Consider the following 27,239-nt stretch of genomic DNA (forward strand, 5'->3'; position numbering starts at 1 on the left):
TCATATCAACAAAAGAAAAGATAAAAAGCATATGATTATATCAATAGATGTAGAGAAAGCATTTGACAAGATCCAGCACCCCTTTATGATGAAAACCCTAGCCAAAATGGGTATAGAGGGGACCTTCCTCAACATAATTAAAGCCATCTACCACAAGCCTACAGCAAGCATCATCCTCAATGGGGAAAAACTGAGAGCCTTCCCTCTAAGATCAGGGACGAGACAAGGATGCCCACTATCTGCACTGCTGTTCAATATAGTCCTGGAAGTACTTGCAATAGCGATTAGGCAAGAAAAAAATATTAAGGGCATTCAGGTAGGAAAGGAAGAAATCAAGCTCTCACTATTCGCAGATGATATGATACTATACTTAGAGAACCCAATAATCTCCACCAAAAAATTCCTAGCAACAATAGACTCATATAGTAAAGTTGCAGGCTATAAAATCAATACCCCAAAGTCCATGGCTTTCCTATACGCAAACTGTGAGAGAGAAGAAAGTAACTTGAAAATCACAATCCCGTTCACAATTGTGCCCCAGAAAATCAAGTACCTATGAATCAGCTTAACTAAGGAAGTAAAGAACCTGTACAAAGAAAACTACAAAACGCTACTTCAGAAAATAAAAGAGGACATGAGGAAATGGAAAGATATCCCCTGCTCATGGGTCGGTAGACTTAACGTTGTCAAAATGGCAACAATACAGAAAGCATTGTATAAATTCAACGCAATCCCTATAAGGATACCCATGACATTCTTCAAAGAAATGGAGCAAACACTCCTGAAATTTATATGGAACAATAAAAGGTAAAGGTAAAGGCCCTCCCGTTGATCGTCGATTTGCTTGAGCGGGCCCAGTAACGTCTCCATTGGAGACTTTGTTGTTATTGTGTTTGGCATATCGAATACTCTCGGTAGCTTGCTGGGCTCTCTGAGAGGGGCGGAGCAATCGAACTCGGGTTGGCCATGTTGGCCGCTTGTAAGGTGAACGCCATACCGCTGTGCTATCCCCACGAATAGCTAAAGCAATTTTTGGGAAAAAGAAAATGGGAGGAATCAACCTCCCGAACTTCAAACTGTACTACAAAGCAGTAATAATTAAAACAGCATGGTACTGGAACAAAGGCAGAACTGCAGACCAATGGAACAAGGGTGAATACACTGACATCTGCCCTCAATCATATGATCATCTAATCTTTGATAAAGGTGCAAGTAAAGTGAAGTGGAGTAAGGAAAGCCTCTTTAACAAATTGTGCTGGCATCACTGGATGGCTACATGCAAAAAAATGGGCTCAGAACTCTGCCTAACACCATGTACAAAAGTAAGATCAAAATGGATTAAAGACCTCAACATCAGACCAGAAACCATAAGGTACATTGAAGACAAAGTTGGCAAAACCCTCCATGACATTGAAGCTAATGGTGTCTTCAAAGATGCCACACCACTGGCCGAGCAAGTGAAAACAGAGATAGATAAATGGGACTATCTTAAACTAAGAAGCTTCTGCACCTCCAAAGAAACAGTGACCAAAATACAAAGACAGTCCACAGAATGGGAAAAGATATTCGCCGAATACACATCTGACAAGGGGTTGATATCCAGGATATACAAAATACTGGTTAAACTCCACAAGAAGAAAACATCCAACCCCATCCAAAAATGGGGCAATGAAATGAACAGAAACTTTCTCAAAGAAGAAATCCGAATGGCAAAAAAGCACATGAGAAAATGCTCTACATCATTAATCATCAGGGAGATGCAGATCAAAACCACAATGAGATACCATCTCACACCTCAGAGACTGGCCCACATTCAAAAGAACAAAAGCAACCGATGCTGGCGTGGATGTGGCGAGAAAGGGACACTCCTTCACTGTTGGTGGGAATGTCGACTGGTTCAGCCTTTCTGGAAAACAGTATGGACGATTCTCAAAAAATTAGAAATTGAGCTCCCATTTGACTCAGCATTACCACTCCAGGGAATATATCCCAGAGAGGCAAAAATGTATAGTCGAAGTGACATCTGCACTTGTTTGTTCATCGCAGCACTCTTTACAATAGCCAGAAACTGGAAGACACCTGAATGCCCAAGAACAGATGACTGGTTAAAGAAACTTTGGTACATCTCCACAATCGAGAACTATGTAGCTGTTAGAAAAGAGTAAGTCATGAAATTCACATACAAGTGGTACAACATGGAAAGTATCATGCTAAGCGAAATGAGTCAGAAAGAGAGGGATAGACATAGAAAGATTGCATTCATCTGGGGGATATAAAGTAACAAAATATGAGATTAATACCCAAGAATAGCTGAGATCAGCACCAGGAGGATTATTCCATAGCTTAGTGGCCAGCCGGGAATTCTAGAGGAAAGGGCAGCTCAGATAGAGAAGGGAGCACCAAATAAAGGGTGCTTGGAGGATCCTCCCAGGAGGGGAGATGCATGTCGAAAGTAGACTATGGACTGAACATGTTTGCCACTCAATGCCTCTTTTGCAGACCACAACACCCAAAAGGAGAGAGAGAACACAGGGGATTGCCCTGCCACAGAGGCAAGGGGGATGAGGAGATTGGGGTGGGGGGGATATTATCCATGGTGGTGGAAAATGGGTACTGGTGGAGGGATGGGTATCTGATCATTGTACAATCAAAACCCAAGCACAAAAATTTGTAAATCTACAACTGTACCTCATGGTGTTTCACTAATAAAAAAATTTTAAAAATGTGTGTGCAATTTATCAATATAAATGCTTAAGATTTTTTATTCACTTGCTGAATTTAGATGAACATAAAGGTTAAGGACAAGAGAGCAGTGTGTAAGAGAACACATTTGCTTTGCAAGCAGTCAACCTGGCTTTGATTCCTAGCACCCCGTATGGAGTAAGTTCTGAGCATAACCAGGTGTTCTCCAACACAAAATAATAAACAACAGAAAAGTTTCTATACACTATATTTTTTCTTCCCACTCATTCCCCTCACCTTTACTACAGCCAAACATTTCAATGGAGATATACTTTTTATTACATTTTTACTTTTGGAGTTCATTGCTTCTCATTCTACAATTCAACACATCTAAAGCCAATATTCTTTTTCTACAACAGTTTTTTTTCTGTTTTTCTTCCTAATACTGGTGCCAAAGCAAAAGTATAATGGGTAGGGAGGATACTTGCCTTGTATACAACCAACCCAAATTCAATTCCCAACTTCCCATATGGTCCCAAAGCATCACCAAAAGTGATCTATGAGCACAGTCAGAAGAAAAGCGTGAGCATAACTGGGTGTGACCCCAAAACAACAAAAATAATATCTAATATAGTTCACCCAGTTGTGACACTACTCACTCAGATATGGTTCTTCCTCACAGTATACTTCTCTTACTATCCAAATACTGTATCATTGTCATCCCGTTGTTCATCGATTTCCTCGAGCAGGCACCAGTAATTTCTCCATTCATCCTAGTTGTGAAATTTTAGCAAGTGCCATATTGGAGGCTCTTTCAGAGTCAGAGAAATGAGTCCCATCATTGTTACTGGGTTTTGGCACATTGAATATGCCACGGAAAGCTTGCCAAATTCTGCCCTGCGGGCAGGATGCTCTAGCCTGCCGGGTTATGAGAGTGAGAACTACACAATAAGAAGTTGCACGGCTTTGTCTCACTATCCAAATAGTTGCTAAATGTGTACTTAAGAGGTAAGTACAGGTAAGTGTTAAGAGCACTTCCTGAATGTGTGCACTTTGTCCTTAATGCTGTTACTAAAGTTAAAACTCAGTAGGGCCCTGCATGAACTAATTCAACACTTCTAAGCACTCATCAGTCTCAATATTACACATTCACACTTTTGAAATATCTTGCAGCTCCTAAAGTGTGCCAAGTTCTCTCTTGCTTTGCCTTTACACTGGCACTGTGCTGTGTGCAGTTCACTTTTTCCTGCCTTCCCTGTCTGATTCACTCCCTCATTCTTCAAAACTCAAGAAAAGAATTAATTGTCCTTTAGATTTACCAGGTAACTTAGGGCACCAGTGTTCTGTGTGCTCTTAAAATTCTCACTTCCATTATCAGACTTTGTCATAATTATCTCTTACGTATCTACCTTCTTTCCAGATTACTGGACAAAGATGTCATGATCACATAGCAATCCCTCAGAGATGAATCCTGTTCTACCATTTGGTAGCTGTGACATCTTCAGATAATTTGATTTCTTTGCCTCATTTCCTCATCCCTACAATGAAGAGCAATCATGCAAAAAGCTGTCTTGAGGACTGAGGAGGTAAATCTGAGCAAATTGCTAAAATTAATGACTGGTACCTGAAAAGAATCAAATTAGAATTTGACATTATATATTATTAATATTAGTAATCTCTGTGTACTAGTACCAAGTCTATTTTGTCTTAATTTTTTCATACTATGTAATTGTAGAAGTAGGACTTTTAAAAGTACTATGGGGACAATTCCACAATGAAGTTAAAATGAAATTCTATAAAGAGTTCAATCTGGAGACTAGTACTTTTACCAATTGATTGCAGTTACTGTTTCAGCTATTTGAAATAAAAAATTCTAATTGGCATGTTCCATTTTTAAAAAAGGTATGTAGGTGAAAAGTCACTTGACCACTTAACTTCCCGTTAGTCATCGATTTGCTCGAGCGGGCGCCAGTAAATGTCTCCATTTGTCCCTGTCGCGTGCTAGTGTGGCCCAATGGCATCTGTTCGCTCTGGGAACATGAAGAGCCTCAAACAGATCGTTCATGATCTTGATGAAGAAGTCTGACCATCTGGTAGGTGGGCGGCCACGCGGTCTTTTGACATCCCGTGGAATCCAGCCGGTAACTCGTCTTTAAATCTCATTACGTGACCAGTCCATCTGATTTTTGACACCTTGGCAAATGAGACAGCATCCCTGATTCTTGATTGTTGACGGATGTCAGGACTCTGAATTCTTTCTCTCATTTGAGTGAAACGTGATATTCCAAGCATAGCTCTTTCAATTGCTCTTTGGGAGACCCGAATAACATTCTCATCCTGTTTGCATAGGGCCCAGGTCTCTGAGGCATATGTTAATGCAGGAAGAACAGTGGAATCAAAGAGATGTACCCGGAGCAGGAGGTTCTTCGTCCTCTTAGCTATTTCTTTGACGTTCTTGAAGGCGTTCCAAGCTGCTCTCTTCCTCCTGTGCAGCTCGGGTGCCAGGTCATTTGTCTTGTTGACTTCTCGACCTAGGTACACATAGCTGTTGCATTTGGAGATGTTGGTTCCATTGAGAGCAAATGGGGCATCAGGAACGAGGCTGTTTCTCATAAACATTGTCTTCGTAAGATTCAGCTGTAGTCCTACCTTTCCACACTCACGGTCAAAGTCGGCCAGCATTTGTGCCGCTTGGCTGATGTTTGGTGTTATTAAAACAATGTCATCAGCAAAGCGGAGGTGGTGTGGTTGCCGACCATCTATCTTCACTCCCATTTCTGCCCATTCCAGTCTTCGCATGATGTTCTCAAGAGTGGCACTGAAGAGTTTCGGTGAAATGGTATCACCCTGCCGAGCCCCTCTCTTGACATCAATGATTACTTCTTTGTAGAATGGTGAGATCCTGGTAGAGAACCCGCAATACAGTTCACGGAGGATCTTGAAGTATTGGGCTTGAATGTCCTGCTTAGCTAGGGCTTCAATGACCGCTTCCATCTCAACAGAATCAAAGGCCTTCTTTAAATCAATGAACGTAAAACAGAGCGGCATCTTGAACTCCCGAGAAAACTCAATGAGCTTGGTTATCATTTGTATATGGTCGATGGTGCTGAATCCTTTGCAGAACCCGGCTTGCTCGCATGGTTGTCCTTCATCTAGTGTTCTGCCAATCCTATTTAGGATGACTTGAGTGAACAACTTGTAGATGACAGACAATAGGCAGATCGAGTTGATAGTTGCCAATGTCATGGATGTCTCCTTTCTTGAACAGTAGTACGGTCCTGCTGGTTTTCCATTGGGACAAAACATTGCATTCAGACAGGTAGCGTGTGAAGTGCCGAGCCAGTGTATTGATGAGTACTGACAGCAGGTTCTTCAGGTGTTCAGGTCTGACTTTGTCTGGGCCGGGTACTGTTCATGTCTTTACCGACAAAATGGTGTGTCAGATTTCAGAAGGGAGAACGTTGGGAATGACATACCCATCCTGTGGAATTTGGTATGTCGGCAAGTGGACATGGCTATCGAAGAGATTTGAGTAGAAGTCATAGATAATCTTCTCCATTGCCGTTCTGGAGGATGTGATGGATCCATCAGGACGTCGGAGGGCAGTCGTCTTGGTCTTGTAGCTGGCAAAGGACAGGCGGGCGTTATGAATACTTTTCCCAGCTTCTGCCGCATCTACCAGCACTTCTGCTCTTCTCTCTTTGAGATCTTCCTTGATCGCATCTCTGCACTGCTTTGTGAGCTCGGACATTAGCTTGCAGTTGCCTGAGGCATGCGCCAAACCACGCTGAGTTTACAGAAGTATTTGTTCATAACGCTATAGTCATAGAATGATAAGCTCTTATGACTGGTTGGATAAGATGTGTAGGGCTCTCTAGCTCTTACACACATGGGCACAAGATTTCATCCACTACTAATATCTCAACCTCCACATCAATTAATGGATTACATTAAATGTTGCTGGTTAAACTCTGTCCCTAAGATTCATTATTTTTCATTTTCTACCAGGTCAGAAAGAGTAAGGAACTCACCAATACTTCTATTACAGGCCTCAAGTATTATTCAGGGGTTGAGGGTGGCACAGAATGAGACATAAGCAAAGCCTTGTAGAAACCATGTATTTCATTCTCTGGTCTCCTGCTGCTTTGATCTATCTTACTCTGCAGATATGTCTATAATAGTGTCTTTAGTTTGCAGAACAAGAGCAAGAATGGATAAAGGACCCATAAATTTCTGAATTAGACAAAAGAGTAAAATTTAAGTAGGGCTCTGGATTATTTTAATGGACAAATACAATTTCATACGGTGCAATGAATCACTCTAAAGGCAGTTCTGCATGCAGACAAGTAGCAGAGGTTTCTAGGAAATGTACTGAGGGGGAAAAATATACAAAAGTGATAATGAGAAGGTAGCATGAGTTAGGACTGATGGGCAGATTGTTTTACAGGTAATATTAACTATGGGCTTCTTCATTACACCTGCATTCCCCATCTTGCCACTGATTTCTACTAACTTCTTTTTTGCCATCAGAAAGGTCTCTGTCTCTTTTAAAACCAGATTTATAACTGGCAATCAAGTCTTGTTTCTTATTCCAGAAAATACATTGCTGCCTGTTCTCTTGAGATTAAAAGTGAGCAGGTATCACAGAGAAATAGAGATAGGTCAAAATGAACTCACTAGTCACGATGTTTGTTTTTTGACTTTTGCCCCACTTATTTTGCTTTTTCTATGTTATTTATTTGTTTTGACTTTCAAGTCATTTATTCTCCCCAATCTGAAAAATATCAAATTAGATGTGCTAATGCTGTCTTCATTAAAGAAAGAATGTTGTCACTGGAAATTCCTGATATAATTACTATTTTTAATGGTGCTTTGAAAGAGATGGTAAGAAAAACAAATTCAGATGTTTGAGTAGCCAAGTTTTCATGGATTGCTTTCAGACATTTGTGAGATTTCCCTCCATGCCTTGCATGGGAAGACAATGAGTATTTCCAAAGGGAAAGAGAGATCAGGATGCTTCATTCTTCTTTCGTCACCCCAGCAGCCTCTCTGCACAGATGTCCATATCCTGCTACACATTTTTAGCTGATATCTGTTTGCGGTTGTCCGTAGCCCCATGGGGAAAACACACCTGGACTCCAACAAATGAGTTAGTTTTCCTATGACAAAAACTGTTCTCTTTGAGATTTTTTACTACTAGTCTCTTACTGTTTTTGGTCATGCTCTGCATTTCAAGGTTTTATTGGTTTATAGGTTTATCTGCTTTCACTTTATAGGTTCCTATTTTTTTTGACAGATCAACATGAACCAGCCTGCCTCCTTTACACAAATATGGTGTGTAACTTTTCTTTTTTCTATTTGCAACAGCATTTAAAATTCCTCCGTATTTTAAAAGTATATCTCATTAAGCACTTATTTTATAGAAATATTAAATCTTCTCACACCTAGGTAGGACTGAAATATCACTATGTAAATGTCAGAGTCAAAATTAGGAATCATCCTCTTGACTCATCCTAATCCAGCCCAGCTCATTTTGTATTGATAATTGGTTTTCACCCATGAGAGTAGCAGCATTATTTATAACAATGCCATAGATTCTTTAAATATCACAGGACACAACTTTACAATTATGACATGAGTAACAAAAAGCTATATACAAGGAAGAAAAGAAAATACAGATTCTGACTTGAACTATCAGGAAAATGTGATAAATTTATCTGGAAGTAAGTAAGTAAGTAAGTAAAGGCCCTCCTGTTGATCATTGATTTGCTCGAGCGGGCCCAGTAACGTCTCCATTGGAGACTTTGTTGTTACTGTGTCTGGCATATCGAATACTCTCGGTAGCATGCCAGGCTCTCCGAGAGGGGCGGAGGAATCGAAGTCGGGTCGGCCATGTTGGCTGCGTGCAAGGCAGATGCCCTACCTGCTGTGCTATCGCTCCAGCATAATGGAATTTATACAAACATTAAATAAATTCTTGTGTGGAAAGGGCCAAACCTATGGTTCTGATGTGAAAAGCTGTAGAAGTAACAATAAGGAACAAACTACAAATGGTACAAATTACAAAGTGAGAATCCAGTAACTGAAAAATCAACTTTCATCCAGAGTTGTAACAGGAAATGCATATTAAGTTATAGAGTGAGGACAACTACCAATAAGGAATTTTTTGGATAATATGAGGGTTTTGAAATGTTGTTACTTAAAACCAACAAAGAGAAATTCATTGGAAGAAAAGAGTAATGAATAAAGATTAAAATATGCAATCTGAAGACAGCACAGTGATTAGAACATAACCCTGGTTCAATTCCCTGCACCACAGAGCTACTGAAGCATTGTAGGGTGCAACCCTGGAAACCCCTGAGCAGTGCCAGGGTAGCCTGGAGTGTCCAGCTACTGTAAACTTGGAGAAGCATCAAATCCTCGGTGTCCTGCATCAAAATCTCTGTTGGCCACGAATTGCTGCATGGAGCACCCACACTTCTGAGAACTACTGGAGAGACTACCTACAACCCAGCTCCCAATAGCAGAAGATCTCAGCTCTGTTATGAGGCCCAGAGGACACTCAGGAGAGTATCTAAAGAAGTCGTTTCTCCTTCGTTATGCATTACGAATCACACCCAACATTTGTCTGGATTGTGATTAAGATTTTCCACAGCCCATGAACTTACAGGTCTAATGTTGCAGCCACTGAGTCATTCCAGGTAAGCTCAGTCTCTGTCTCAGAATTCTCGACCTTTTCAGAATTGGGCTGGATCAAGTCTCTATCAGGCCAAGAGCCTTAGCCTCCCCATCCATACCCAACATCCTCCAGCATGTAAACAGTCCAGCTTCACAGCTTCACAAAAACTAATCTCAAAGAGATACCAAGCTGTAGAATCACCCGAGTTCCATATCTCCTGGAACACTATGTGGGCACACAGCATTTCCAGATCTCACAGTACTGACATCCCAGTAGAAGCACAGCAAATTAGATAGGAAAGCTGAATAGAAGCCCAAAAGCTCAGTGAAGGAGAACCACAACAAAGAAGGTTCACCTAGTACCAAACAGCTCAGTAAATCCTGAGACAGTGACTTTAGTAACACCATTGTGAGATATTTATTGTAACAAGCAATATAAAGCAAATTATTTTGTGCCTCCTAAGGGTTTCACCGCTGTGAGAATGGAAAACAGGGGACACTGGAGGAGGGATGGTTACACTGGTGATGGGATTGATGTTGAATCATCTGAAATAACTATTATGAACATTTTTGTAAGTCATGGTATTTAATTTAAAAAAAAGAAGAAAAACTACAATATTTTATCTACAGTAGAGGAAATACAGACAATACACAACACTCTAGAGTATCAGCTCTCAAATTTTACTTCAAGGCAAAATGCTAGCTGGGTTAAGAAAAAAAAATGTCTAGTCAATAATAATGAAATAAGAGCATCTTGAGGTCTTAGGAAGTTCTATCTTGAGAATGTTAAAAGAGATAAAGAGCATAAAATTCTAAGGTTCACTAACTGTTGTTTCATTTTAATTAGCAATTGTGGGCAAATTAATGGCTTATTTAAATTCCATGGGAAATGTTTCTAAAACGGTAGCAGAAATATAAGACACATGTGAAAGTCAATTTTATTTCATAGTATAATATTTTTAAAGAAACTGTTTAATACACAATGCACTTTACTAAAAGTGTACTAAAAATCTTAAAATGTAGAAAAGATGAATAACTTGCCTTGCTAAATAAAATGGACACTATGAAGAAATCCAGTAGGAAACTCTCAGAAAAATCTTTGTAGTCAAAATGGAAAAAGATTACAGTGAAGCTCAGATGAATAAACTGGTGAACCGGATTGCAGAAAGAAGTCCTCAGCAGTTTCATGCCAGCAATGATCATCAGAAAGATGTCCCAGCTATTGGAAAGTAAAGTAAAGAAGCAATCAATTTGTGGGGAAACTCTGGTCATAACACAAGAATTTCTGAGTGCTGATCGTGCATTATGTCCTTTAGAAACAATCAAAACAAAATTCAAAAGGGAGAACCCTGTTTTTCTCCACTTCTGACAGAGGAAGATATTGAATCTGAGTTTGAGTAACTTGTCTATGGTCTCAAGGGTAGTTTTTAATCCTTAAGATTCAGTACCCAGAGCTCCTCGAAAGCTTATATGAAGGACTGCAACAATAACAGATTTCACAGAAAAATTGACCCCGTGTGAGAAAACCCAGATCTTGTGGCCCCTATTAGCGTCTTGCTCAAGGGAATACTGCATTATCACAAAAAAATCTTACTGAAGATGATGCAATGATAGACATGTAGTTTCTGACAAAAGAAAAAGCTCAGTATTTTAATAAGGTTATTTTAAAATTTTACCTATTAACTACCAATAGTTTATGTTTTTCTTTATTTTCATTGTTTATAATTTAAATTAATTTTGTGACCACCAAGTGAGATCCATGAGCATAGAGCCAGATATAATCCCTGAACACTGGTATGCCGCCCCTTCAAAAGCAAACAACAAAAGGGTCTCCTGATGCCATGAAATAATCATGCTCCAATTTTTATTCTGGGTCTCCTCCTGTTAAATGCAGAGATTGCAAGTAAAAATGATTAATTTCCCCATCTATAAAGCTCAAAATTGATAGAGGATTAGTCTAAATGAAATGACACAAGTAAATTTATACAGATTTAAGCATAATGGTACAAACTCCAGGAACCCAGATCACACTGTGTCATCATAGTAATAATCACTGACTATGCTTTTTCAGGATGATTTTCAAATTTCCTGACATTCATTCAAAACATTATTTCAAGCAGATCTAATTTCATTTGTACCCAGTCACTTTACAATAACTATATTTCTCTGGTGAGTTTGAGTAAAAGAGCACCATGGCTTTTAATTAGTAGTTTAAGTTGGCTAATGCTACATACAGCCTTTTTAGAGAAAGGTAAAGGTAAAGGCCCTCCCGTTGATCGTCGATTTGCTCGAGCGGGCCCAGTAACGTCTCCATTGGAGACTTTGTTGTTACTGTGTCTGGCATATCGAACACTCTCGGTAGCTTGCCGGGCTCTCCGAGAGGGGCAGAGGAATAGAACTCGGGTCGGCCATGTTGGCCGCTTGTAAGGCAAACGCCCTACCCGCTGTGCTATCGCTCCATTGACTAGAATTTACAAACATCACAATCCAAATCATAACAAGAATAAAATACTACTTACTGAGTACCAAGTCTCCTGTAATTGCTTATTGAAAATGCATCAATAGTGAGGGCATTTAAAATTATTGCTGGGTACAAGATATATTTTTCAAAACACTGAAGCCAAACATAGAGTCTTTCAAACCACATTAAATGGGCAACATCTGAAAGAAATACAAAAACCACTTAGAAGTATTACTGATCAAAATGTCTTAACTGTATCTAATAACAAGCTGTATTAATTCAAAATGTTTTGTAGAAATTTAAATACTACATATGGTACACGAATTTTCTTTCCAGGCAGCAATTCTCAGCATTTTATACATAATACTTCCTATTGTAGACCAGGATCTCAATTTTTCAGGTCAGCTGATTTTTTCTATTTATAAATGTTATAAGAACCAACACAGTGTTTAACTCCAGGTCATTGCAGAATAAGAGTAGAAAGTGAAAGAAGAAAATCTTGCTAAGATTTTCTATCTCCTTGTTAGTCTAAACACTTCTGAACTCTAGAGCTAGTCTCTGTTTCTCTACTCTTAGGAAGAGTTTCATCTTTAAATTCCATATCAAATCCCTGGGCAGATAGAGAAAGCTGTTCTCCAACCTGTATCAGTAAGAATATTACATTCAGATTGTTCACCACAAAGGAAGCACCAAAAATAGTGTTACTCCTCACAAAGGACTAAGGAATTATGTCACTCAGAGCTGGGCTTCAGTTTCTGGCAACCACTATGTGAGATTATGATTTCATCTTCTGAGCTTCTGCTTTGTGGCACCATCCCGGCATCCAACGCTGTTCCTGGGAAATCAATTTTGTTTTATTCCTATTGCTTTCTTCTTCAAGGTGGAGTGATGTGGAGTGTGTATCTGAAGTGTTTTTCCCCATTTTTTCTTTTTAAAAGTGGGGGTAGAAGGTGGAGTGGGGTTGTACGCAAATTCACAAACTTTTTAAAAATAGTTTTTGGGCTACATCTGGCTTACTTTTGGAGCAGTGCTAAGGGATCACTCCCGGTAGACTCAGGGGACATATGGGGCACACAGGATAGAATCTGAGTTGACAGCATGAAAGGCAATCGCCCTTCCCACCGCACTACCACTCTGACAAATCCTGCTCTGGCAAAAACTTCCAAATTTCCAACCTCCCTCTCTCCCCCATTACATTGCCATTTACTTTACAAAGCAAATGGCACACACCACTGGACAATTAAGACAGATAAGCTAAGCACTGCATTGTCCAAAGTCTAAGAGTGCCCAGGGGTACGTTTCTTGCAGCTGTATTCTCCTACAGCTTATAATTATAGATTTAAGTTCCAATATACACAGGAATCAACTCACAAGTCATACTGACTGTATAGAAATGACCTTGGCAATTAGAAGCTGTTCTTTCCAGTTGTCTCATTCAAAAATAGGAGAATACTGAAGTGTTTCCAACATATTTCACTGGGACTGTATGTGAAGGATTTTAGGAAGCAACACAACACTACACATACTACACATATTAGGAACTTTTCTTCTTTTTGTGGTTTATCTTTCTATACAAGACTATACTATCCTTATGACTCAAAAATATAAAAGCCATCTTACTGTGATTTAAAAAAGTGTTTTTGCAACAGAAATTTGAAAGAAATCTATGAGTGAATGAGATAGGGATGGTAAATAAGTGAATGAGATAGTGATAGTGAGACCAGAATGGTGTAGATATGGAAATGAGATAAAAAAAATTTTTCACGTATAACCAAAAAATCTAGATATATATCTTAAGCATAAAGGGTTTTTCTTGCCTAATCGCTATTGCAAGTGCATCCAGTACTATATTGAACAGTAGTGGAGAGAGTGAGCATCCTTGTCTTGTCCCTGATCGTAGGGAGAAGGCTCTCAGTTTTTCCCCATTGAGGATAATGTTTGCTGTAGGTTTGTGGTAGATGGCTTTAACTATATTGAGAAAAGACCCTCTATCCCCATTTTGGCTAGGGTTTTCATCATAAATGGGTGCTGAATCTTGTCAAATGCTTTTTCTGCATCTATTGATATGATTATATGATTTTTATCTTTTCTTTTGTTGATATGGTGGATTATGTTGATTGATTTCCGAGTGTTAAACTAGCCTTGCATCCCCGGGATAAATCCTACTTGGGTCATGGTGTATGATCTTTTAGATGAGTAGTTGAATTCTATTTGCTAGTATTTTGTTGCGAATCTTGGCATCCGTGTTCATCAGGGATATCAGCCTGTAGTTTTCTTTTCTCGTGGTGACTTTGTTTCCTTTTGGTATTAGAGAGATATCATAGAAACAGTTTGGGAGTGTTTCCGTTTTTTCAATTTCCTGGAAAAGCTTGAGAAGAACTGGCAGTAGGTCCTCTTTAAATGTCTGGAAAAATTCGCTAGTGAATCCATCTGGACCTGGGCTTTTGTTTTTGGGAAGACTTTTGATTACAGTTTCAATTTCTTTGATGTGAATAGGTCCATTCACGTACTTTATATCTTCTTGATTCAGCTTTGGGAGATGATAGGAATCCAGGAATTTATCCATTTCTTCTAGGTTCTCTTGTTTCATGGCATACAGACTTTCAAAGTAGTCTCTGATGATCTTTTGAATTTCTTTGGTTTCTGTTGTGATATCCCCGTTCTTATTTCTGATTCAATTTATTAGGGTTCTCTCTCTCTGTTTCTTTGTGAGTGTTGCAAGTGGTTTGTCTATCTTGTTTATTTTCTCGAAGAACCAGCTCTTGGTTTCATTGATCTTTCGGATTGTTTCTTTGGTTTTCATGTCGTTGATTTCTGCTCTAAGTTTTTTTTTTTTTTTTTATTGAATCACTGTGGGAAAGGTTACAAAGCTTTCAGGTTTATGTCTCAGTCATGCAAATATCAAACACATTTCCCTTTACCAATACTTATTTTTTACCATGAAGAACCCCAATAAAACCCCACCCCCCACCCCTCCCCGTCCCTGTGAGGCAGATGAATTCTAGTTAACACTCTATCTGCTTTGATTAGATTCATTGTTTCAATAAAAGATTCACCACTATTATTTAGAGTTTACCCCCCCCCCCCCAAATCAGACATGCTGAAAAAGCATTGTGAAGTGATTTGCTTTCTACAGCTGGGTTCAAGAATTAAATGTTGGTTTTGGATTTCTGCTATTTTACCTATTGACCCTGGAAGTATTTCTACTGAAAGTCAGATAGTTAAGAAATTGGTTTCTGTGTTCTGGAGTCGTGGCCGTGCTGGAGAGCCGCTCGCAGGGGGCAACCGGTGGCCTCGGTAGGGCATGAAGGGCGGAGCGAAACGCCCCCCTTCCCATGAGGTTTTAGTCGCCCCCACACTCCCGGCTCATACCTGCTATCCACAAGGCTCCCATGTGGCCGCATCTTTCTTTCCAGAGAGGAGAGGGCGAATGGGGCAACACCCTTTCCCCTCCGGCAGACTTGATGGGCTGGATCAACGCATAGTCCATTCACTTTTCTGCTCCAAGCTGCTGGGTTCTGCATTAAGTCCTTGTGCTTCTGGGGCCATGGCCGTGCTGGAGAGCCGCTCACGGGGGGTGACTGGTGACCTCGGTAGGGCGTGAAGGACGGACTGGAACGCCCCCCTTCCCATGAGGTTTTAGTCGCCCCCACACCCCCGGCTCATACCTGCTGTCCACAAGGCTCCCATGTGGCCGCCATCTTTCTTTCCAGAGGGAGGAGGGCGGAAGGGAGCAACACCCTTTCCCCTCTGGGCAGAAATGATTGCCTGGATTAACGCATAGTCCTTTCACTTTTCTGCTCCAAGCTGCTGGGTTCTGCATTAAGTCCTTGTGCTTCTGGGGCTATGGCCGTGCTGGAGAGCCGCTCGTGGGGGGCAACTGGTGACCTCGGTAGGGCGTGAAGGGCGGACCGAAACGCCCCCCTTCCCATGAGGTTTTAGTCGCCCCCACACCCCCGGCTCATACCTGCTGTCCACAAGGCTCCCATGCGGCCGCCATCCTTCTTTCCAGAGAAGAGAGGGCGAATGGGGCAACACCCTTTCCCCTCTGGGCAGAAATGATGGCCTGGGTTAACTCATCGTCCATTCACTTTTCTGCTCTAAGCTGCTGGGTTCTGCATTAAGTCCTTGTGTTTCTGGGGCTGTGGCCGTGCTCCAAACTTAACTCTGATTTTCAGGGAGAAAGATTGGGTCGTTTACTTCTCATTGATCACTTTGTATATAGAAAGATGTCGCGCGGCTGCATATGCGGCCGCGCGGTTTTGAGAAAAAGTCCTCGTTCCCGCATACTCGAGCTGTGTTTGTAGAGGCTTCTGGTCACCAGGGTTCCATCTGGGGGAGGCGGAATGCGGCACCTACTCCATCTGGAACTTGCCGGTGCTCTCGGCTCTTTTTGGAACCTGTTTTTTCTTTTTTTTTTTCCTCCGGGATCCCGCACCCTCCATGTGTTCCTTCTCTTCTGCTCTAAGTTTTATGATCTCTTTCCTTCTGCCCAATTTGGGGTCCTTCTGTTGATCTTTTTCTAAGATCTTGAGCTGTGAAGTCAGGTTGTTTATGTGTATCCTTTCTTCTGTCTTGAAATATGCTTGCAGAGCTATAAATTTTCCCCTTAAAATGGCTTTCGCTGCATCCCATAAGTTTTGGTAGCTCGTGTCTTCATTCTCATTTTTTTCCAATATTTAGCCGTTCCCTCATTAGATGCGTATACATTTAAGAGTGTGATTTCTTCCTGTTGTATGTGTCCCTTGATGAAGAGAAAATAGCCTTCGCTGTCCCTTCTAATATTTTTCAGCCTGAAATTAATGCTGTCGGATACTAGTATGGCCACCCCAGCTTTTTTGAGGGAGCTGTTTGCTTGCAGGATTGTTTTCCATCCCTTGATTTTGAGTCTGTGTTTGCTCTGGCTGTTGAGATGAGTTTCTTGTAGGCAGCTGAATGTTGGGTTCTGTCTCTGTATCCATTTTGCCACTCTGTGTCTCTTAAATGGTGAATTTAGACCGCTGACATTGAGAGAGATTACTGTTATGGGATTTTGTGTCATCTTTCTGTAAGGGTTTGTTGTGGTTGTAGGGTTTGTCTTGTCTTATGGTTGTCCCTTTAGCCCTTGTTTTAGGTTTGGTTTTGAGTCTATGAAGTTCATGAGCTGCTGTTTGTCTAGAAAATAGTGTACCGTTCCTTTGATTTTGAGTGAGAGTTTAGCCAGATAGAGTATTCTTGGTAGCATTCATTTCAGTGAGTTTTTTTCACTATATCTTGCCACTGCCTTCGGGCTTGGAGGGTTTTCTCTGATAGATCTGCTGTGAATCTAAGGGGTGCTCCTTTGTATGTGATTTCCTTCTTTGACCTTGCTGCTTGTAGTATTGTATCTCTATTGGCAGCATCAATCATTCTCACTACGATATGTCTTGGAGTGTTTCTGTTAGGGTCTCTTTTAGCTGGTACCCGTTGTACTCCTTGAACCTGAATGGCTGCTTTGTGGAGCTCTGGGAATACTTCAGCAATGATTTGTTTCACCATGGTTTTTTTTTTTTTTTTACTAGTGTACTCAGAGTCACAAAAAAGGACAGAATTTGCTGCCTGAGCCCATATGTGCTTACGTCCACGTGGTTGAGCACATGTGGTGCCCGAGAACATGTGTTGCCTGCATCTTCTCTTGAGATATGTACTTTTATGCTTTCGTGTCTAATGCTAGGATGTATGTAGGGGCTCTCTCTCTCTCCGCCCTTGGAGAAGCCCGTGGTCTCTCTCTCTCTCTCTCTCTCTCTCTCTCCTCAGCACCTAAGAATCCTCCAAATAAAATCTATTTGTTTCCAAAAAAAGAAACAGAATTTGAACCTCTGCTACCCAGAAAAATTCTGCTGCAGTTCACTACCTGAAGTACTACAGGAGAGCATAAAAGTGACACTGCTAATAGCTAAATGTGATGCAAAACTTTCACATGCCTTGTGTTGATTAATTCTTAATCGCCAGAGAGGACAGCAAACACAGTTTACACTGCCTGCATACACTAACAAGCATGAGCATATGCATTGTATATTAAGGGAAAAACATCTTAGGTAGAAGATCAGCACAAGGCATGGGTTCTTCAAAAGTGTTCAATATAGCCTCAAGTCAAAGCAAGGGAGAAAAAAGATGTTGCAAAGAAATTAAAATAAATAGAGCAAATTTTTATATACAGTGATATATATATATTTTATATATAGTGATATATATATCACTACTGTTTTCACTGTCATCTTGTTGTTCATCGATTTGCTCGAGCAGGCACCAGTAACATCTCCATTCATCCCAGCCCTGAGATTTTAGCAGCCTTTCCTTACTCGTCCTTCCCAGCAGTGCCGTATTGGAGGCTCTTTCAGGGTCAGAGTAATAAATAAGACCCGTTATTGTTACTGCTTTTGGCATATCGAATAAACCACAGGGAGCTTGCCAAACTCTACCGTGTGGGTGGGATACTCTCGGTAGCTTGTCGGGTTCTCCGAGAGGGAGAAGGAGAGGGAGAGAGAGAGAGAGAGAGAGAGAGAGAGAGAGAGAGAGAGAGAGAGAGAAATTAGAGCAGATTAGAGAGAAAATTATGGAGACTACCAACACCAGACTTTTGATCCCATGTTCTGCTAAACCTGACAGAAAACTGATTTGGGTATCTAAACTTGCTTGTGTGAGGACTGATTTCAATTCGTGGGTCCTCCAAAAGAAAGAATAAGACAAGACTTTGATTCCACTTTAATTATTACATATCCTTAATGTGTTTCTATGAAATTCAGTAATTTACTTAGGTAATGCTATAATTTATAGATTGTAGAAAACAGTTACCCTAAAATAAACCACTTATTTTTAATATTTATATTTGAAATAGATGGGAAGCAAATAAATGGATGGACAACAATGTTGGAAGAAGCTAAAACAGAAATATTAAATTTCAAATTTTGAATTGTGAAGCCCAAACTTAATCCTTTCCTTAGGAGTGACTCTGAAAATCTAATAAAATGGAAAGCTTGTAAATGTATAAAAACATGACAATTACATGTCTCAAGTCCCCAAATTACCTCAGTATTCATACAAAGTTAAACAGAAAATCTTTGTAACTGCTCTGAAAAATTTTATAAGTGCTTTTATGGGGCTGGAGAGATAGCACAGCGGGTAGGACGTTTACCTTGCACGTGGTCGACTGGGCTGATCCAAGTTCGATTCCTCTGCCTCTCTCAGAGAGCTGGGCAAGCTACCGAGAGTAATTACCCCGCAGTGCAAAGACTGGCAAGCTCCCCATAACGTATTCTATATGCCAAGCACAGTAACAAGTCTAGCAATCTTACTGGGCCTGCTCGAGCAAACTGATGAACAACAGGACAGTTACAGTAATAGTAATTGAATATGCAAAGAGACCATAAAATACATTACTTTAATAACATTATTATTTCTCTTTCCCCCAGAATATTAGGTCCTTGAGAAGAAGTATGCAAACTAACTATGCTATTTACAAGCTTATGTATGACTTATTATGAGGGAATACTTTAAATTCTCAATGGTTTTTCAGGATGTTTTATTTAGATTACTTATATTACTAAAAAAAGTCTCAATAATTAAAAGTTAATCAAAGAATTCTTAAAATGTTTTTTATCTGTAAGAAGATAATTTTCTTCAGCCCAACTCATAAATTATTATCTATAAGCCTCAAGGATTCAAGAATTTGTGTTCTATTGGGACAAAACATGTTTGTGAACACTTGAATATGAATGCAGTTCTATTCAGCTGGTCACCCTGGGGCAATCAAAAGTTCCTACTTAAAGGAATTCCTACATCTAGGTTATGACCATTCCCTTATTTAAGACAATTGCTTTCTTATATAAGCATTTCTTACTCTCACCTTTTTTTGCTGACCTAAATATCAGATTGGAAAGTCTTTAGCATTAACATTTTATGGACTGTTATTCTTCAGAAACAAGCTTTTTTAGCATGAACAGGGGTCATTCTGAAATGTAAAGCAATTTACATTCTGAAATGTAAACCTGCATTTCAAATTCCTATAGTTCTGCATAAACCCATGGTTCTGTATAAACCCGTGGTCCTTTGTTACCTCTCCATCCTCAAACAACTTGACTCTGAATACTCATGAGTTCTTCTCATGCCTGGGTTCTGTTTTCTCCACTTTGAGAAAATGCCTTTTTATTCATCAGGTTTAAATTTAAATGTTAATTCCTTACAGAAGCCATTACATTTCTTTAGCATCTAAATTAGAACTTCATACACCCTCATAGCTGCCTGTTTTTCCTTCACTGAACTTCAAACATCATATACATATAGTCATCGCTGTGATGAAATTCCATCCTCTAAGGCATCTACGGCTTGCATTATCCATCATATTCAGCAGTTAATACTGTACCCTATATACAGTACTGGAACGATAGCACAGTGGGTAGGGCGTTTGCCTTGCACGTGGCTGACCCAAGTTTGATTCCCAGCATCTCATATGGTCTCCTGAGCACTGCCATGAGTAATTTATGAGCATATGAACCAGGAGTAATCCCTGTGCATCAACAGTTGTCACCCAAAAAGCAAAAAAAAATTTTTTTAAATATGAAATAAATAATGTAAAACTTCCTGATTAACTGATTGAAAAAGAAATTTAACTAATTAAAGCAGACATCTAAAAATCACTTTATAGGCACTGCCTACTTTTTATGGCTTCTGGGTTTGACTACTGGCTCTACCATTCCCCTTACCATAAAAGGCACCACCTCTCTCCCTGGGGAGATGTAGAGCAGCCTTTGTTTCCCAGTGCTTCTCTAGTATTCTGTACATAACTTGGCACATGTTAGGTTTTGTGTAATTATTTTTTAGTTGATCGAAATTACCATTAGGTTTAACATCATGGTATATCTCTCAGAGAAATACAAAACAAATACAAAGAAAACAAATTGATTTAGTAATCATACTGAGATTTTTGTTTCTGTCCCATCAAAAATTATGAAAGACCTTGGGCTTTTTTGTTTGTTTTTGTTTCTGCTATTCTAGCTTTTCTTATACTTCTTCAACCATTTTAAAGAAAAAATATCTTTAATCCATCTGGAATTTTTTTGCTGAAAAGTCTAACTCAGATTTTAAAACTGTTCAACTCTTTCCCAAAACCAACTGGCAGTACTCAGAGCTAATTTTTAACTCTAGACTAAGGAATCACTCCTTATAGGAAACAAGAAACCATATGGGGTACTTGGGATTGAACCTAGGTCAGCCATGTGCAAAGCAAGCACTTTATTCATTGTACTATCTTTTTTTCCAATTAACATAGTGAGAATAAAAGTGTACCCCTCACATCTCTTGAAAAAGTTGAACAAATTCCTTGATGAATGAATGCAATAATGTCTCTCCTTGAAGATCTTTAGTCAATACAGAACTTAATATTTAAAGCAGAAAATGCTGATGAAATCATTTATCAATTTTTTACACGCAAAAAAAGTTTAGAGTAAGTGCTGAAGTAATAGTACAGCAGTTAGGGACCTTACCCTACACGTAACTAACCTGATTTCAATCCCTGGCACCCCATATGGTACCCCCAAGTCTGTCAGAAGAGATCCCTGAACACAGAGTCAGAAGTCAGCCCTGAGTATATCCAGATGTGTCCTCCAAAAAGCAAAACAACAAAATGAAAAAGGAATAGGAGAAATTTTCAGATGTTCTAATTAAAGGCACATGAAAGTAGATGCTTTTTAGAATAGCAACCTTGCCAAGAATCATAATTCTTACTTCTATTTGCATTTCTTTGCACTATAGATTCTTTAGTACATAGTAAGTTCACAATTATTTCTCAATAATTCTCCAGTTAAAGTGTAATTTGTATCATTTAAATTCTAATATTACTTAAACACCTTCTCCACTTGATGACTGCAATCTCCATATATTATTCTATCAAAATATCATAGAAAATTTACCCTTTAAGTCATATCTATAATGTACATCAGAGAGACTGAATCAGGAGTCAACACAGTGGCCTCATGGCCTGCAGCTGAGGCATGCAAACTGTCTGCAGCATCATCATGCATATATCACATGCTATATTTCAACACTTCATGGTTTATCATGTTAGTGTTTTAATATTGTTCCAATTATTGGCATCCCAATGTATGCTTAGGTAGATATCCTATTGCTTTCGAAGAGGCAAAATCTTTCCATGGGCATCTGTCTATTGAGCTCTGCCTCCAAGCTATTTTTATTTATATTGTTTGCAGGGCTGGTTTCTACTTCTTTAGGCTATTCCTGCATCTCTCTATTTTCAGCTGAGAAAATGCAATTTCATTTATACCTTTCCCTACTATAGTTCAAACCTGGCTTCACTGCTGGTCTCCTGAAACCCCATCTAGACTAAAGGTATGTTTAATTGATTAAAGGTATGTTTCCTGGTAAACTAAAAGATTATGTGGAATGTGAATGTATAGTCAGAGTAGCAGAAACAGACGGGAAAGGAGAGCAATAGTTCATTTTTGAAAGCAATCATATAAGGAATCATTAATAAGATAACGTTCAAACCAACAGACTGATTTCTGACGCAGTTTGCTGCAGAGATCCTCCAGACTTTAAGTCAAGCTGACTTCGCTGGGGTGCCTCATATGGGAGTAGGCATTGTCCCTCCAGCTGCCCCCTACCTCAGTGACCACCAACATCCAGAACCCAATGAAATAGTGCAGGTGCCCAGGTTCTGTGACCATAAACTCCAGGCCTCAAGAGATAAGAGGATGGGTGGTCCTTCTCATCCCCCTCATCCCAATGAGATCTGGAAGTCACACCCACAAACTGCCTCTGGCTGCTACTTAAGCTCCTTAATGGCCATTATCTATAGACACACAAAAGAATCTCTAAAATGAGCAGCTCGCTGGAGAGATTTCTCCAGACTCTAATTATCTAACATTTTAGAATTCCAGGAGCATGCGGCTGCTCTCGCAGCCATGCAACATCTTATGCTATTCATAACAAGCAATACAAAAGAGAGTATGTTTGCCATAGAGGTAGGGAAAGGCATGGGGGTAATACTAAGGTTTTTGTAGTGGAAGATGTGCACTGGTGTAGAGCTGGCTGTTTGATCATTGTGTAACTGAAACTCAAACAGAAAAGCTTTGTAACTGTATCTCACGATGATTAAAATAATAATAATAATAATATTAATAAAATTAAAATTAAAAAGTAACGTGGAGTTCAAGTCTAATTCAATCAGCTTAATAAATGGCTGAGTAAATAGCAGTAATCCTACATAAATAAAAAGTAGAAAGAGAAAGAAAGTAGAGAACAACAAATGGTCAAAGGCATCATAACTGAAGATTTTGTCTATAGAACTGATCTTACATAGTGGTGAAGAGTTGGCTTAAAGTGACCCTTAGAGCACTAGCATTCTGGTGATATGTGTGATATTTAGATGATATGAAAAATATAATTGACAGTATTATAAATCATGGTACCCCAGTAAAACTGGTAAAGAAGAAAAATGAAGTTGTACCATATGAAACCAAATGGATGGAGCTAGAGGTGAATATGCTAAGAAGGAAAGTCAGGAAGTAAAAGACACAATAATTTTTCCTATTTGTGAAATATGAATAATCAAAGCAAACAACTATCCACAATAAACATTAACTCCTACATTCTATTCAAATTATGAAGTTTCCAGCGGGTGAAGGGAGAAAGGAAGGAAATTCTACATAGGGGAGGTCAATTTGATTGTGGTAAGGCACTAGATAATCACCTGGTGATAGGTATGGTAAGGCTTATTCACTTACAATGGTGTGAAGCTGTACTCCTCAAATTTTATAGTCTTTATACCACAAGAACTAAACAATGGAGTGATAGCACAGTGGGTAGGGCGTTTGCCTTGCATGTGGCTGACCCTGGTTCAATTCCTCTGCCACTCTCAGAGACTCTGGTAAGCTACCAAGAGTATCCCACCCTCATGGCAGAGACTGGCAAGCTCCCCGTGGCATACTGATATGCCAAAAACAGTAACAATAAGTCTCACAATGGAGACATTACTGGTGCCTGCTACTGCAAATCTATGAACAACAGGAGAACCGTGCTACAATGCAGAGAGAATCAGAGACAGAACAACGTACAGTTCTAAGCTGTTCATTACAATAGATTCTATTTGATTTTTTTACTCTGTGTATTACTTGTACACCAAAAATATCGGTAAAAGCAAAGATATCTCAGAATAATGCCTCGTATATGCAAAAAATGTCTATGTAGGAAGATTTTTTGAAAGGCAAAGTAAACCTTAGAAATTACAAATTCAGAATTCATTGGTGAATCAGTTTTGAGAATCAAAATCAAAAGACACAAACCGTTTTTCTTTTTTTTTCCTTTTGAGTCACACCCGGCGATGCACAAGGGTTACTCCTGACTCTGTACTCAGGAACTACTCCTGGCGGTGCTCAGAGGACCATATGGAATGCTGGGATTCAAACCCGGGTTGACTGCGTGCAAGGCAAACGCCCTACCTGCTGTGCTATTGCTCCAGCTCCAACACAAACTTTTTTTTAAAATGAATTTTACTATATACATGTACTCTTAATTTCTTCAAACCAGCCTTTACCTAACAAAGCTGTCTCCAATCAAGTCACTTAAATTTACAAAGAATTAATAATTTGTTTCTTCAACCAATGTTGAGCACCTATTATGCTGAACCAGGTATTAATCAAGCAGTTGTAAAAGTTTAATCAATAAATATGAAATAATGGGGCTGGAGCAATAGCACAGTGTGTAGGGTGTTTACCTTTCATGTGGCCAACCCAGGTTCGATTCCTAGCATCTCATATGGTCCCCTGAACACCACCAGGAGAGCAGAGCACTCCTAAACACTCTCCTCAGAGCAGAGCCAGAAGTAACCCCTTTGTATTGCTGGGTGTGATATAAAAAGCAAAATAAATAAATGAATAAATATGAAATAAAATCAAAGCACTTAAGATGTGAGCCTTCTCCTAACTCTGAATGAACGACAGAACTTGTGTCCATCATTGTGTAGAAACTACAGCAATTCCAAAAGTTTACTTAAAAAATTGTTATATAACGAGAAATCCAGTGGCAGAAACCAAGTTTCAGTCATCCCATCTCATTTATTCACAGACTTGGGTCATTTGGAAATTTAGTATATTTTTCAAAAAGTAATAAGGTGCCTGAGATATAGTACAGAGATTAGAGTGCTTTCCTTGCACACTGCTGACTTACTTTTAATTCCTAGCACCACATATGGTCCCAAGCATCACCAGTAGTGATCACTGAGCACAGCGTGAGAAGAAAGACCTAAGCTCTTCCCGGTATGACCCCAAAACAACAACAAATCAATAAAACATGAAAAACATTTTTTTTGTGAATAAATTAACAATTCATTGCCTAAAATGCTGTATCTAAATGTCTTTTAAAACCTGTTACAATCCAATATAATCTCGTGGTTATTCCACAAGCCAACAACACTGTATATTTATGAGATCCAACAACAACAACCAAACTTTAAAATGTAGCCTGTTAAAGATGCAGGCAAGTGGGGTGGGATGGAACCTAGTGACATTGGTAGAGGGAAAAAAATTGCCTTAAAAATATAGTCTTCAATAAAAGTTTTATCATAGATTTATTTATGTATCTGCTGTGGATCCAAATTTTGGATGCTCTCAATTAGCAAAGTCTGCTATAAAACCAAGGAATTCTGGTCATCCACTTGAGACTTGGAAGCCTTGCTCTGTTCATCCTTCTTTTCTGGTTATTATAGTCTACAGCCCAAGAAGAAAGAAGATTTGAGCATAGTTTTCTCATTAAAAATCAGAGGCCAAGAAGATGAGGCAGGAAAACTCAGAATATCAAGATCAATCTTCAGTAAGTTCAAACCAACTTAAGTATATGCATTTTCTTTCAAAACACATAGATTTGCAATGGAATGTTTCTCATTAGAAGCCTAATAGGTCAAATTCATTACTCTTGGCTAGAATTCAGGTGACTTATAAACAACTGTTGTAGGCAAGTGCGGAGCATTTCATGTAGGCTCTGCAGGAGACTACTCTAATAGGTGTGAACTTCTGGCCTGCTTTGTAGGACAAACCCTCAGGCATCTGATTACTTGTCTATTCAAGAATCAACTCACAAAACAACTACTTGTTGTTAAATCTTGTACTGAAAATACTAGGAGGATTTAAATATCTTAATGATTTTACTTAAATAAGCTCTGCTATACTTCAGGAAAGAAAATAACCATACTTAAAATTTAGTTTTTAGTTTCCTAAATTGTAAACTGCTCACTCTGATCTTTCTTTTTGAATTCCACCTGCTAATCTGCTGCAAGGACTCAAAGCCCTAATTTGGTTTAATTTTTTTCTCTCAATTACATAATTGACAGTCTCTACAAACGATCTCCTCTTTCATTATGCCTGGTCTCACTAATAATTTTACACCGGAGAAGCATACTCTTTATGTCTTAGTACTATAAATTAATTTTTTATTAATTTGTTGTTATTTGATAAACCACTTGTTATTTCGATAACCCATACTTATATTTTATTCTGCTCCTTTGTTCTGGGAATGATACTGTATACTGAAAATTTTTTTGCTAAAAAAAGAAAGGAATGTGGTTAAATTTTCAAATGTAACACTACATTGGAGTCATGTGCAAATATAAAATTCTATAGCACTGAGGACATTCACACTCCATTTAAAGTATATCATTGAGGACATTCACACTCCATTTAAAGTCCATATACTCCATTTAAAGTATATCAACTGGGGGTATGGTGCTGACAGCAGATTAGTCTGTACTTGTGGCATTAGTGCATCAGCAGCCTGATGGTGCCTTCAGGCTTCCTGACACCCCCAAGTTGCCTATGTGCCTTTGTTCAGATCACAACAACTTGGGGCCAAGTTTACCAAGAAATGGCCCAAAGTTAGGTATGTGGGGGTCACACCCACAAACACCTCCAGATCAGCTATAAAAGTTTATTTATTGGCCTTATTTCAGAGACCCATAAATCTCAAAAAAGATCAAAAGCTGTGGTTAAGGCCAACGGTGTGGCTTGCTACAGCAAGTGGGAAAGTTCTGCGGGCATATGCCAATAGTTTATTACTCTGGAAAAGATGGAAACAAGGGCCATGATTCAGAGACACACAAAAGAATCTCCAACTGCAGAGATGCCTCCAGGGTGCCTCAGATGGAGCAGGCATTGTCCCTCCACCTGCCCCCCAAGAACCCTGGTGACTGCGAACTTCCAGAACCCAATGAAAAGTGCAATATCATCTGCAAGTTCAGTGACGACAAACTCCAGACCTGAAGGGATAGGGAATGGGCCGATCCCTCTCATCCCACCCCCATCCCCATGGGACCCTAAAGGTTATGCCCACAAACTGCCTCTGGCTGCTACGCAAGCTGTTTAACAGCCATGATCCAGAGACACATAAAAGAATC

At 39.4% G+C, this 27,239-nt stretch overlaps 1 protein-coding gene across 2 annotated transcripts in view; it reads right to left on the reverse strand.

Moving 5' to 3' along the window:
* PCNX2 (pecanex 2) overlaps positions 1-27,239 on the reverse strand; it is a 409,093-nt gene that overhangs the window by 144,348 nt on the left and 237,506 nt on the right. For both annotated transcript variants that reach the window (XM_056113571.1, XM_056113570.1), the window contains 2 exons: positions 11,880-12,021; positions 10,402-10,579 (listed from right to left, as the gene is read on the reverse strand). In XM_056113571.1, coding sequence (XP_055969546.1) covers positions 10,402-10,579; positions 11,880-12,021 — 320 coding nt within the window. The remainder of the gene's footprint in view (positions 1-10,401; positions 10,580-11,879; positions 12,022-27,239) is intronic.

The sequence above is a fragment of the Sorex fumeus genome, unplaced genomic scaffold (genome assembly GCF_029834395.1).
Source record: "Sorex fumeus unplaced genomic scaffold, SorFum_2.1 ptg000021l, whole genome shotgun sequence".
Taxonomy (NCBI): Eukaryota; Metazoa; Chordata; class Mammalia; order Eulipotyphla; family Soricidae; genus Sorex; species Sorex fumeus.